Consider the following 13,389-nt stretch of genomic DNA (forward strand, 5'->3'; position numbering starts at 1 on the left):
CACGGGCGGCAGTTGACAGCCATTGACAGGTCTTTCACAAAGGCACTTGTGCACGACTCGCGCCCGGCGAGAGGGTGAGACGGGCGGAGATTGACTGTGCGACGGGGAAATGGAGACGATCCCATGGCCGTCGCGTGCAGTGATGGTGAAGATGCGTCGCTGCTAGCCAACACCAAAGATTCCTAGCCTGGCCATGGTCTTGCCCTCCAAGGCTTGGTGGTGACATGTCCCGTCGCCGTCGCCGTCGCCGTCGCCGTCGCTGTCGCTGTCGTCGCGCAGTGTGCGGTCAGGTCACTGGTCTGGCTGGCGGATTCGCCCGATTGGCCTCGGCGTCTTGACCCTTGATGCGACGCGTTTAATTTCGCACAGGCCTCCATCCCTGCCTTCGCAGGGGCCCCATGATCCATCGCACTGCCACTGGCAAACGCCCGTTTCCTCCTCTCACGCTCCACCAGCTCAGGTCGAGACCACACACCACAAACCCCCAAATCCTGTCCCATCAGGTCCCATCCCATCCCGCAGCTCCTCACCGCTCGACCGCAAGCCTCAGCGCTCTCCTCCTCCACGACGCCCTCTCGCTCGCTCGCTCGCTCGCTCGACCGTCTTCTCTCCCCCACGCCAATTCTCCATCTCCTCGCGCCCGTCGCTTCGCCGTCGCCTGCTGCTCCAGTCTCCACTTCCTCCGCTGTGCTCTACGGCCTGCCTAGTTATTTTCAGACAATCCACCGCTGCTGGGCGACGCTTTGTGCAAGCCTTTATGCACGCCCATTGCTGCTCGAGCGCTGCGTCCCTGCTTTGCGCCCGGGGCGTGCTGCTGCTCCTGTGCTCTCGCTTCACCTAGGCCCCAAGCCGGCCGCATCCACCTCCCTCCCGGCTGCCGCCACGAACCTCACTCCTCATCTCGTTCCAAACACCACACGCTCTCTCCCCCCCCCCCCCCCGTGTATACATCGACAAGCCCCGACCGGTCATCTTTGGTTGTCGACCTTTCGTCAACCACGCCGCCGTCGTCTCCACCCCCCCCTTCTCTCCCTGGCGAGACTTTCCTGGGTGTGCCTCCAAAAAAAGACCGACTCCACGCTCCTTGATCGTCCCTCCGATTCCAAGCGAATCCCCTCCACTCGTTTCTGTCTGCTTTGGTCTGCTTCAATTCTTTTCGCCTGAACATAATTGTTGCTCCCATCCCTCGCGCCGCCCGGACGACTGCTTCCCCACGTTCCTTGACTTTGCTCAACCCTCGGCCAATCCACCTCTGCTCCCCTTTTCCGCTTCTTCAATAGTCGCGTTATCGGAGCCTTGACCGTTTGCGCGTTCGCCGGCCCGTACGAGTCGTGGAAATTAATCAATTGCCAACTTTTGGGGTCGCTTTGTTCATTCGTGGTCGAGAAGCCTTCCTCTCCGCCGCGCCGAGGATTTACTGGACGCCACGACCTGTCGCCATTGTCGCTCGCAAACAAAGCACCGTTGCGCGCCTGTCCCTCGACGGTCTGCGACGTGACTTTGGCTTGACCCGACCCTTCGGCCGTCCACGTTCCTTCGCATCAATCGCTCGCGCTCGCAGGATGGTCTTCTGAGCATTGTAAAGTTTCCCGTAAACTCACTGCCATCTTTGCGCACTGGATTTGGTGACTGGATTCAGTCAGGTACGTCGCTGCTTTTGATCCACCAGATACCATGCTGATTTGGACTCAGATACACTCCTTTTCTTCATAGTTTCACTACACTCGTTTTTACATTCAGAGACAGTCGGTCATACCCACCCACCAGCCTCATACGACGAGTACTGACCGGCAGCAGCCAAAAGTCATCTTCGTTCATCATCTAGTCGTTGCTGAGCATATCTGTATCATACTGGAGTAATACGTCATGAAGGTAGATTCTCTGACATGGGCCGCCATTGCCCTGTTGTCGTTTCAGGGGGTCGTCGCCGAAGCCGCACCCGCTCAAGCTAGGAGGGACGCTCCGAAAAAGCCAAAGTACTATTTTCCGAGACATGTCAAGCGTTTCACCAACACCACGACGCCCATCTCGACAGCTCCCGAGACCAATCCTCCGCCTACGACGAACCCGATTCAGACTTCGCGAACCGACCTTCAATCCATCTTGGAGAGCCTGTCGAAAACCGAGTTGGCCAGCATTCTGTCGAGCACACCAGCGTCGACTCCGACGCCACCTCAGCCAGAACCCGTCGTCCCAACGTCGAGCGTGAATTCCACCACTGAATTCGTCATTCCCGGGACTTCTGGAACCTCGACAATCATCGACCAAGCGTCCACGAATCAGGTCTCGCCCCCGGCAACTACTCCAGCCATATACACTCCGACTCCAACGACACCCATTCCCACGACTTCCACTCCGACCCCTGTAGAGACTTCTCCTGTATCGTCTTTCTCTGGGACCGGTAGCGCTAGCGTGCCCGTTATCCAACCGACGACGCCCAAGGAAGAAGAATCGAAGACGACCCCGACTGGTACTAGCACGCCCGTCAACAGTCCTCCGACTTCGTTCGTCGGCACCGGTAGCGTCACCGTTCCAGTTGTCAAGCCCACCCCGGAAGGATCTTCGACATCGGCTCTAGGTACCCCCGAAACTCCCAAGTCTTCCGTCACAGGAACCGGTGGCGTGTCTATTCCCATCGTCCAGCCGACGCCTGCGACCCCAGAGTCGTCTACAACTCCTACGCCAAAGGCCTCGTCTACGACCGGCACAGGAGGCATCCTGCAGCCCATCTTGACTCCCGTGGAAAGTCTCTTGGGCAGCAGCGGCATCGTTTCTCCTGTGACGAGCTTGCTCGGTACTGGTGGCATTTTGAGCCCAGTTTTGCAGCCAACTACGTCTTCGTCCCCCACTCCGGTCGAGACCAAGCCTGGCGAAACGAGCAAATCGAGCGCCGTTGGAACTGGTGGGGTCTCTAGTCCCACTGTTCTCCCTACGACACCCTCGTCTCAGACCCCGGCGATCGTCCCCACCCCTGGAACATCTGCAACAGGTACCGGCGGTGGCAATGTCCCCATTGTGCAGCCCACGAGCGGGGCCCCGTCGGTGCAAACACCAGGAAAGCAGTCTTCCACCGGCACTGGCATCATTGTTGGCCTTTCGACCATCATTGACAGCAGCAGCAGCAGCAGCAAACCCGGCACGCCTGGAACGCCCGCTCCGCAGGTTCCCCCCACTCCTACGTCCAGCTCTTCAAATGGAGGAGGACTTCTTGGTGGCCTGACTTCTGAGCTTGGCAACGTGGGTACTGGCCTGAATTCTGTGCTCACGCCTCTGGCGACGCCGCTTGGTGGTTTGACGTCAGAGATTGGATCTGTCGTGTCTCCTTTGACCTCAGAAATTGGATCCATCGTTACCCCCATTGCGACGCCTTTGTCGTCCCTCGTTGGGTCTGCGGGATCTGCCATCGAGTCGATTCTTACACCATCGAGCAAGCCTGCCGCCGCGACTCCTGGCCCTGCCACTGGTGCCACTGGTACCGAGACGAACGTCACGGCTCCCACTCCTGCGCCCACGTCGAGCGAGGGCCTTGGAATCATTCCCTTGCCTCTGACCAGCGAGCTGAGCTCCATTTTGTCTGGCGTCAACAGCATCGTCACGAGCGCCGGCACTATCCTCACTCCAATCCTTTCTCCTCCGCCGGTTCCGACAGAGACTCAGGTGACGCCGTCCAGTATCGGATCGAAGACCACAGGCTCCCCCGACCTGCTCTCATCGCTCCTCGGAACCCCGTTGGTCTCGCTTCCGCTTCCACTGCCCACGACTCCAATCATCCCGCTCAGCTCGCCGACGACCGTCGACCTCTCGTCGCTCCTGTCCAGCTTGACTGAAATACCTGCCTCGTCTCAATTCACCCCTTCGTCGCAGCCCAAGCCAACACCAGTTCTCACCCCAACTCTTGTCAGCCCCGGCATTTCAACCAGCGTTACTCCTTCTGGAACCGCGCCTGTCATTTCACCCACTGAGACTATTACGCCTACAAGCACCAAGCTGCCGTCTCCCCCAACTACTCCCATCATAATTCCAACCGTTCCCTTTTCGGAGACTTTGATCACGCCAACCCCAACTACGGTGTCCAGCTCCAGCTCAAGCTCTTCGGCTGTGGTAGTCGTTCCCCCGGTCCAGACCTCCTCTTCGGTTGAGGTTCCGTCAACGACGCTGGCCCCCACCACCACCAGCCCGACCACCTCTGCCACTCCGGTCTACTCAATCGTTCCCACGGGCACGGACAGTGCAACCACCTATACCGTTGCCACCAGCATCGTCTTCGACCCCTCGACTACGGGTACATCCTCTGCTGCACCTTCGTCCACGTCTACCGTCTACCCCAAGTTCATTGCTCCTCCAGGAGGCATGCCGGAGCAGCCGGCCAACAGCACCGAGATCCAAATTGGGTTCAAGCGCGGTTTCAACTGGCCGTTTGTTGTTCAGCACGCAGACACGACTGGATGGCAACTTACCACCTACATGCCCATTGCTGTTGCTGATGGTTTGGGAATTTCTCGGGACAAGGTCAAGACCGTCACTCTGACTTCTTACAACACTACGGAGAAGCTGGGCTACGTGTCTACCTTGGTCCTGATGTACATTCCGACCGAGCTTGTGGACACGCTCCACCTCGATCTTTTGAACACCAACTCGGCCATCTACAACAACAAGGACGCTTCGCTAGGGGACACCATCAACTTCCTGTGCAGCTTCATCGACCCAACGTTCCCCATCCTCGCCGGCGATTTGAGCGGCCTCACAGGATCGGGCAACTCTGGCAGCGGCTCCTCGTCTAAGAACGGTGGCAGCAACAACAACGATGACGGCAACGGCAGTGGTGATCCCATGAGCGGCAGCAAGGCCAGTACTGGTGTGAACCTTACGGCCATGGGTGTCGCTATGGGCACCATTGCTGGTGTTTCCGTGTACGGAGCCGGTATGATCTTTGTCGCTCGCCGCTACAAGAACAAAAAGGCAAGGCACGAGCGTTCAAGCTCTGTCCCTTCTTCAGGTGGCGCTGCTGGCCTCGGCTACGGTTCTTCGGGCAGTGGTCCTTGGATGTCTGGAGCCAGAGGAGGTCGCAACACGCCTGGTGGTAGAAACAGTCGAGGAAGCAACCAGAGCAGCAGCAACGGCCGAAGCGTACGAACCGCCCAGATTTCCGCCCCCGTCATGGCCGAGAACTCGCTGGGCTGGAACTAAACGTCTGCGGTCGGTCGCATCATTTCTCACGGCCTTGTAGGCGTACGAGGTCACGTTCACTGTATCATATTTGCGAAAAGAGGTGGAGAAAGGGGCAGTGGGCTCGTGATTCGACGTCATTCTCGATCTACGCCGCGTTGCCCTTGAGCCCCAGATGAGAAGCCCTCATCTGCTGAACCCCCGCCTTCTCACACGTCGCTCATTGTTCCCCCTCCACCTTCGCCCATTTCCTTGTTTCTGATCTGTCATTATGCATTTTTTGTGGTCACATCACACATTCAGCAGCCAGCGCGCGGTATCCATACCATTACTATGCCATTTTTTTCCTTTTCCCCTTCTTAGATACCTGTCTACGACTTCGACCACCAAGAAGCTAGACTGTTTTATTTATTCCTCAAACTTACGATGGAGCAAATGTCACAAGAGTATGGGGGGCTTCGCATGTGTTTTTGATGGCGGCCCGCAAGAAAAAAACAGCTCGAGATGGCGGCGGAAGACTCGGCTGATGTCAAGTACATACTCAAAGATTAGGATTGGAGGATACCTTAGCATGTAGTGAATGAAAGAAGAAGCTGTCGAACTCGAATTGCTTGAATTGTTGTGCTCGAGTGTCGTGGAAACGAACGGACTGCTCGTCACCGGCGGAACAGGTTGGGAGGGAGGCTCCGAAATCTTGGCGCGGCCCGAGTCGACACCTCCGCCAACGTGCCCCCGAAGCTACGTCTCCAATACCAGCCCGCGGCACCAACAATTACACTCCACGCAGCTGCCCTGCGCCCTCACTCCACCACTTCGTTTGCGCAGCGGCATCCAACACCCAGTCGCAACATTTCCGCCTCGATTTGACTGGCTGTGTGCGCACCACAAGCCACGTCTCCGATTCAACCAGCTCGCCATCCCCTTGCCGCGGTGCAACAATCAGCCCTGAGACACACATACGCCCACCATGAGGCTCGACGTAAAGGTACGGCTGGACTGCCATCTGCGATGCAACTACACCTGTCCCGATTGGCATTGCAAGCTCGCAAGCAAACATGGGCTCCCTGGGCGGGAGCTTTCTTCCCACTTCGAATGGAAGCACAACAACTAATTCGAACATTGCGCTGCAGAGACAACTCTTTGCCAGGAGTGAACGTGTCAAGGGCATTGATTTCCACCCGACGGAGCCATGGGTCCTCACCACATTGTACAGCGGTATGTCGAAGCGCAAGATCGAGGATGAGGGAAAGTCGAGAAGCTCACACCAACGCAGGCCACTGTCACATTTGGTCATATGAGACACAGGCAAGTCTTCTCTGGGGAGCGAAATACCAAGATTTGCCATTGACACGATAGCAACGTAGGCCATCGTCAAGACGTTTGAATTGTGCGACGTTCCCGTCCGCGCCGGCCGCTTTATTGCCCGCAAGAACTGGATCGTGTGCGGTTCCGACGACTTTCAACTTCGCGTATACAACTACAACACGTCCGAGAAGATTACGAGCTTCGAAGCCCACCCTGACTACATTCGTGCGATATGCGTCCACCCGAATCAGCCGTTCGTCCTGACGGCGTCGGACGACATGACCATCAAGCTGTGGGATTGGGAGCGAGGCTGGAAGTGCGTTCAGGTCTTTGAAGGCCACGCGCACTACGTCATGGGCCTTGCCATCAACCCCAAGGACACCAACACGTTTGCGTCGGCATGTCTTGACAGGTATGGCGGTCGAATCTGGCGGAGCTGGCAGGATACTGATGGAACGACAGGACCGTCAAGATTTGGAGCTTGGGCTCACCCCAGCCCCGATTCACACTCGAAGCACACGAGACCAAGGGCGTCAACCACGTCGACTACTACCCGCAATCCGACAAGCCCTACCTCCTCACCACGTCAGACGACCGGACCGTCAAGGTGTGGGATTACACTACAAAGGCGCTGATTGCGACTCTCGAAGGCCACACCAGCAACGTTTCTTTCGCCGTCTACCACCCAGAACTCCCCGTCATCATTTCTGGTTCCGAAGATGGCACGGTCAAGATTTGGCACGCCAATACCTACCGTCTCGAGCAGTCGCTCAACTATGGCCTGGAGCGCGCTTGGTGTGTAAGCTACCAGCGCGGCAGGCAAGGTGTGGCAGTTGGTTTCGATGACGGCGCAGTGGTTGTCAAGATGGGTCGCGAGGAGCCTGCGGTGAGCATGGATGCCAATGGCAAAATCATCTGGGCAAAGCACTCGGAAATTCTGTCTGCAGTCATCAAGGGCGTCGAGAGCCTGAACGACGGAGAATACCTGACCCTACCAGCCAAGGACCTTGGCTCCACTGAAATTTACCCGCAAACGCTGACCCACTCGCCAAACGGTCGTTTCGTCGCCGTCTGTGGTGATGGCGAGTACATCATCTACACTGCGCTTGCCCTGCGCAACCAGGCTTTTGGCTCTGCTCTTGATTTCGCCTGGGCATCAAAGGAAAACGACAAGGACTACGCCATTCGAGAATCAGCAACCAGCGTCAAAATCTTCCGCAACTTCAAGGTCAAGAGCAACGGCAGTCTGAATGTGGGCTACCAGGCCGATGGACTTAGCGGTGGCACTTTGCTTGGTGTCAAGGGTCAAGGCGGCATTGGCTTCTTCGACTGGGAGTCTGGTCAACTCGTCAGGAGGATCGAGGTTGAGCCCACGAACGTGAGTTGAGGCTTATTCGTTCCAGGGCGTCGGCTTACAATGGCAGGTCTACTGGTCGGAAAATGGCGAGCTGGTCACCCTCGCCTGCGAAGACACTTACTACGTCCTCCGGTTTTCGCGTGACGACTACATCACTGCCCTTCAGGCGGGCGAGGTCGACGAGGATGGCGTCGAGGCCGCTTTCGAAGTCATTACCGATGTCAACGAGAGGTGGGTTTTTGCGAATGTTCAATGGATAAAATGACTAACTGTCTTCAGCGTCCGGACCGGTCAGTGGGTAGGCGACTGCTTTGTGTACACAAACAGCACCAACAGACTCAACTACCTCGTCGGTGATCAAACCTACACCGTCGCCCACTTTGACACTCCGGTTTACGTGTTGGGCTACCTGCCGCGCGATGGCCGCGTCTACATTTGCAACAAGGATGTTGGCGTCATGTCGTATGCTCTCTCTCTTTCCGTTATCGAGTACCAAACATTGGTGCTGCGCGGGGAGCTCGAGACGGCCATGGAGATGCTCGGCGACATCCCGGCCGACCAAAAGAGCAAGATTGCGCGCTTCCTTGAAGGCCAGGGCTATAAGGAGGAAGCTCTCGACGTGGCCACGGACGACGAGCACCGCTTCGACCTGTCGCTTTCCCTCGGTAAACTCGACATTGCACTCGAGCTTGCGCGCAAAGCCGACGTCGAACACAAGTGGAAAACAGTGGGCGACACGGCGCTGGCGGCATGGCAGATGCGGCTGGCCGAGGAGTGCTTCACGCACGCCAAGGACCTGGGCTCGCTGCTACTGCTACACAGCTCGACCAACAACGCGGCGGGGCTGCGCCAGCTGGCGTCGCTCGCCGAGCAGCAGTCGGCGCACAACGTGGCCTTTTCGTGCCTGTGGCAAGTCGGCGACGTCGACGCGTGCATCGACCTGCTCGTTCAGACGGCGCGCGTGCCCGAGGCCGTCCTCTTCGCGCAAACGTACAAGCCCTCGCGCTGCCCGGGCCTCGTCAAGCGCTGGAAGGCGCTGCTCGAGCGCGACGGCAAGGCAAAGGTCGCGCGGCTCCTGGGCCAGCCGCCGGGCCCCGTCCCAGCCTCGATCAACGTCGACGACGCCCCCGATAGCCTCGACCCGTCGTCGGTGGCGGCCGAGGCGGCCAAGGAGGCGGCCGCGGCCGCGGCCAAGGTCGAGCTCGTCGACGAGGCTGGCGACGCCGACATGTTCCCCGAGTGGGACGAGTGGCTGCGGCTCGAGCGCGAGGGCGGCAGCGTCAAGCTCGTCGACGTCGAGAGCGAGGAGGAGGAGGCGCCGCAGGAGGCCATCCGCGAGGCCGAGGAGGTCGTCGCGCTGGCTGAGGAGCAGCAGGAGGTCGACGACACCAATGGCGACGACGCCCAACCTGATGCTGAGGAGGCAGATGATGCTGCCGACGTAGAGGACGAGGCGGCGCCTGCGGAAGAGGAGGAGTAGGGGAGGTCTTTTGCTGGACTGCGCGCTTGTTTGTAGTTCTTGGGTGTGTGTGTGTGTGTGTGTGTGTGTGCGTTGCGTTGGGTTGATTGCGCCGTACCTACCTGATGTTCGAACTGGCAGAACAAGGGGATTCGATGTCGGCGCGAGCAGTGCTGTGTGGTGTCACTAAACCCCCGAGTACGTAGTAGTCAGTCAGTCGTCAGCCAGCCAGTTGAGATATTATTGTGAATCGTTTCTACTTTCGTCTGTCGGTCCTTCGTCACGCGTCACATGCTCGATGTTGTTGTGTGCAGTTGTCATCTTCACAATGCGTGAATAGCCATCCTAGGACACGTTTGTCTTCTTCGTGTCTCTATTTGGAAATGTTGAGCACGCCGGAAAAGTGTATGTTATACAGAGAACACGGATGAGTGGGAGGATAGCGTGACGAAATGTTGATGCGAGATGATATTCAAGAACGATGAGTAGCGGGGTGGTATCCATATATGCAAGTCTGCGGCAGCCAACCAGGCAGGTAAAAGAGCTCTTGAGCTCTGGCGACGAATCTTCTTCTCTTGTCTTCCTCTTCCTCTATGCCTCCCCTCTACATCCTCCTTCTTTCCCTCTTACCTAGGTAATCTTGCTTCTCGCTCCTGCTCCGCTCTACAACTCCTTCTTCTCCTTTGCAGCGCCTGCCTGCGCCTCGCTCTGCAGCAGCTGGCTGCGGCCAGTGGGCGGACTGCTCGCAACGGCGCCGGGCCCCCCGACGGCCGCGAAGCCCTGGTGGAACGCCCATTCGACGGCATGTTCGACGGGCTCGTCGAAGATGTAGGGGAGGAACGGGACGACGGCGAGACCGAGCTGGGAGGAGGTTAACTATGTGTCTTCAGGAGCGGGGAAGTGGATGCGGGAGTTGGCTATGTATGTACTGACCCCAATAGGTCCCCACGTTCTCAGCTTGACGTTCTTGACGCCCTTCATGGCGCGCCCTGAGTACTTGACCACGCTGTGGATGGTGAAGGCGGGCAGGCCCATGCTGGCTAGCCCCTGGAAAATCGCCCGCTGCGCCATCACCGTCCGGTAGTCGTCGAGCGCCGGGACGCGCGCCACGGCGCCGTCAGCGCCCGTCGACGGGCCGGTGACTCCAGGGCCCAATTTCGTCGACGCGGGCGCGGCCGGCGCGTGCTTGTCAGAGCTCGTCGTCGACGCCGCGACGGTCGATGCGGAGGCGCCACCCGGTGACGACGACGCCGCCGCGGCCGCCGACTGAGGGTTCAGCACGCGCTGGTTGCGCAGGTAGGCCTTGTAGCCCTCGTGCGCCACGTCGCCAGCCAGGTAGGCCCACGACACGCCGTAGGCGGCGCGGATGAGGTGCGGGTGGGCGACGGGGCGGAAGGATTCGCCAATGTCGCTCGTGTAGGCGACGTAGCGGTGCGCGGAGGTGAGGATGGTGCGGACGCGCGAGGCGTAGGCTGCGTAGCGGACGGAGGAGTCGGTGGACTCGGGTGATCTAGGAGAGGGGGCATCGTGAGTAGGGGCATTGGTTGGGAGGCGGTGATGGGATGAGAATGAGGGGAGCTGAGGGCTACAGCTCACTGTCGCGCTGCTGATGCGAACGTGGTGAAGGAAGAGGGCGAGGGCGACTCACTTTCCCTCGTACAGTGTTTCCCACAGCTTTTCTTCATTGTCTAGCCTCTCTTGCAGGTACGCTGGTAATGCCCTTTTCTCTGGCGGCTTGCTGAAGTCCGGCCGAGGCTCTTGTCGCTCGTGAGGCACATCGTCGCCTGTGTAGTTTCGGTTGTTTTCGTCTTTGCCCTTGGACATGGTGAGTGGAAGGTAGTGAAGTGGAGGGAGCAGACGAATGACTGGAAAGTGGTCGGACAAGGAACCAAGCTCACCTCAGCTAGCAGTCACGTCCGCCGTCCGCAGGGCTCCGGGATGCCGCTTGCAGGCAAAGCGGCGCGCCAATAAATGACGAAGTTCCATCGCAATCCACGGGCAACTGGAGTGGTCGTGGCGGTGCTTCATCCCCTCAGCCACATCAGATTAGATCGGTGGCTGCCTTAGTCATCCGTCATCGGGGAAGCACCGCACCGGCAGCGCAGCGCAGAGCTCGAGGGCAAGCAGACGCCATCAAGCTGCCAACCGAACCCAATTGACCCGCCCACTCCCCCATCGCCGCTCTTCCTCTCCCGCCCTCGCAAACATGGTCCAATACTACCAGATTGCCGGCCGCAAGGTCGGCTCCCACGTCGTACGTTTGCTCCTCAGCCCGCGCGCAATTCCTGCCTGCCCGCCGCTGCTCCACCCACCTCCAACTTCCCCACCGCCCAACACAACGCTAGCCCGCCGCTGTATGCAGACGTCGGTTCGGGCCGCAGAAGGCTAACTCGAGGTTCTGGCGTGTAGCTCTCCCTGGCTGTTCTCGGCTCGTTGTTTGGCGGCATCGCCCTGGCTACCGGCGGCAGCAAGGCCAAGAAGGCCGACAACATCCCTCCGATCAACGCTTCGAGCAAGGACGAGGAGAACTTTATCAAGTACGCGCCCGCCACCTCCTCCCCACCATTCAAACTTGCGCTGACGCGGTGGGCAACAGGGAGTTCCTCAAGGAGGCCGAGGGCGAGAAGAAGCACTAAGCGTCGTGTCGGTGCAGACAAAAGTACACCCCCGCGGAAACTCGGAGCTGGAGTCGGGCTTGACCGAGGCTTTGCATCAAGGCATTCATAGTTGTTGGCCATTTGATGATGGTGGCAGTCTACTTACACACCTAGGCGGCTGCTAGGTGTGCGTGCGGGCGCCGGCAAACTGCTGCTGGCGCGGCTGTACATACAAACGGCTCATGTACCATCAACTGAATAGATGCCTCCCGCGAGCTCTACTTTTGAACTACTCTCGGCTACGTTTTCCTTCTCTGATCTTCTTGCGGACGTTTTTTAATGCCAAGTGATCTTTGGCCTTGCGTCTTGGGCAGCTGTTGCTTCGTCCGTTTCTGGTTCCACCAGCGGCAGTGAATGTGGCTTCTCCTGTGTTGCCGTGGCGTCGTTCGTCTGATTTGTCTCACTCGTCTCGTTCAGTGAGACTGCCCGATCTTGTGCAATTGGCTCACTTTGACTCTCGGCAACGACGATGTCGCTTCTACTCACAGCGCCAATTGCGTCGCCGAGTCGAGATGGAGCGTCGACCTGGCTCGCAGCAGCAGCCGTGGGCGCTATACAGACAGCCGTAGCATAATTGCCGTCGTGAGAAATGCTAAGCTTTACTAACTGCCCCTCGAGGTCCTCGGCCTTGGCCGGCGCAGGGTTAAAGTTCTCGAGCGAGACTTGCGTGTCTAGATCGGCGAATTGAAAGCCAAACTTCTTGTGCAAATGTAGCTTCTGCTGGGGACTCATCACGCGAGGCTCGGCATGGACCACGGCTTGTGGCTGCTGGTGAGAGTCAAGAATTGAGCGTAGAATGGTGATTTGATGACGAGAAACGTTGCCTCCAAAGGCCTTGGATATTGCCTCCTTTGCTGCGAACCTGGGGGCGCAGTGAGCGCTCTGCACAGCTAGCACGCGGACTTGCGCTTCTTACCGTCCTGCTAGGTGAGCGTTTGTTGGATGCCATTCGCTGCTGGGCACTTTGTTGTCCACTTCGTAGACGGGCGATCTATTGTCGACTGCCAAGACGAACGGGAAGCGTTGCAAAAAGTGCAATATCTCGTCGTAGGTCATGAGGGTATGTAGGAAGCGCCGCAGCTTCGCGCGTTGCGATTGACCGCCGTGAGAGTGTTGTCTGAGCCCTTTTGCTCGTGACCTCCATCCGGTATTGGACAGGACTTCTCGTATGCGACTAATGTCGCAAATATCGGTGCCCACGGACAGAGGCCACGGAAAGGGTCGTGGAGGCATGGCTTGTTGTGGCTGAGGCTGTGGAGTGGAGCTGGGGGAAGAATTTGGGGAGTAGACGCGCCCAGGGCAGTCGTATCCAGAACGCGCACAGGCGGTCCGGGTCCAGTGGTAGGTGCGATGACGTCGCCTCAGGCCGCCGTTGGTCCGCCTGGGGAGCCCCAGACAGCACCAGAGTATATCTGACCTCTGGCTCCCTGTTCCCCTGCAACTGC

The 13,389-nt window shown here is 58.6% G+C and overlaps 5 protein-coding genes across 5 annotated transcripts; 3 read left to right on the plus strand and 2 right to left on the minus strand.

Annotated features, from left to right (window-relative positions):
• Positions 1-1,476: 1,476 nt before the first annotated feature.
• Positions 1,477-5,312, plus strand: J3D65DRAFT_291538 (uncharacterized protein). The gene is made up of 3 exons (XM_066795149.1): positions 1,477-1,643; positions 1,693-1,749; positions 1,798-5,312. The coding sequence occupies exon 3, from the start codon at positions 1,867-1,869 to the stop codon at positions 5,185-5,187; it is 3,321 nt and encodes a 1,106-aa protein (XP_066656967.1). The 5' UTR covers positions 1,477-1,643; positions 1,693-1,749; positions 1,798-1,866; the 3' UTR covers positions 5,188-5,312.
• A 587-nt stretch (positions 5,313-5,899) lies between these two features.
• J3D65DRAFT_619500 (putative COPI vesicle coat beta) lies at positions 5,900-9,378 on the plus strand. Its single transcript, XM_066799757.1, has 7 exons — positions 5,900-6,151; positions 6,297-6,381; positions 6,440-6,471; positions 6,531-6,883; positions 6,934-7,849; positions 7,896-8,059; positions 8,108-9,378. Exons 1-7 carry the CDS (start codon positions 6,134-6,136, stop codon positions 9,306-9,308), a joined length of 2,769 nt encoding a protein of 922 aa, XP_066656968.1. The 5' UTR covers positions 5,900-6,133; the 3' UTR covers positions 9,309-9,378.
• A 159-nt stretch (positions 9,379-9,537) lies between these two features.
• On the minus strand, positions 9,538-11,239 carry J3D65DRAFT_619504 (mitochondrial 18 KDa protein-domain-containing protein). Its single transcript, XM_066799758.1, has 3 exons — positions 10,936-11,239; positions 10,221-10,797; positions 9,538-10,148 (listed from the first exon to the last, which is right to left on the minus strand). Exons 1-3 carry the CDS (start codon positions 11,109-11,111, stop codon positions 9,951-9,953), a joined length of 951 nt encoding a protein of 316 aa, XP_066656969.1. The 5' UTR covers positions 11,112-11,239; the 3' UTR covers positions 9,538-9,950.
• A 170-nt stretch (positions 11,240-11,409) lies between these two features.
• On the plus strand, positions 11,410-12,201 carry J3D65DRAFT_619510 (uncharacterized protein). Its single transcript, XM_066799759.1, has 3 exons — positions 11,410-11,541; positions 11,697-11,824; positions 11,884-12,201. Exons 1-3 carry the CDS (start codon positions 11,494-11,496, stop codon positions 11,921-11,923), a joined length of 216 nt encoding a protein of 71 aa, XP_066656970.1. The 5' UTR covers positions 11,410-11,493; the 3' UTR covers positions 11,924-12,201.
• J3D65DRAFT_619511 (uncharacterized protein) lies at positions 12,037-13,316 on the minus strand. The gene is made up of 2 exons (XM_066799760.1): positions 12,861-13,316; positions 12,037-12,806 (listed from the first exon to the last, which is right to left on the minus strand). The coding sequence occupies exons 1-2, from the start codon at positions 13,175-13,177 to the stop codon at positions 12,221-12,223; spliced, it is 903 nt and encodes a 300-aa protein (XP_066656971.1). The 5' UTR covers positions 13,178-13,316; the 3' UTR covers positions 12,037-12,220.
• Positions 13,317-13,389: the final 73 nt, after the last annotated feature.

The sequence above is a fragment of the Phyllosticta citribraziliensis genome, assembly GCF_038025025.1.
Source record: "Phyllosticta citribraziliensis strain CPC 17464 chromosome Unknown J3D65scaffold_4, whole genome shotgun sequence".
NCBI classification, from domain to species: Eukaryota; Fungi; Ascomycota; class Dothideomycetes; order Botryosphaeriales; family Phyllostictaceae; genus Phyllosticta; species Phyllosticta citribraziliensis.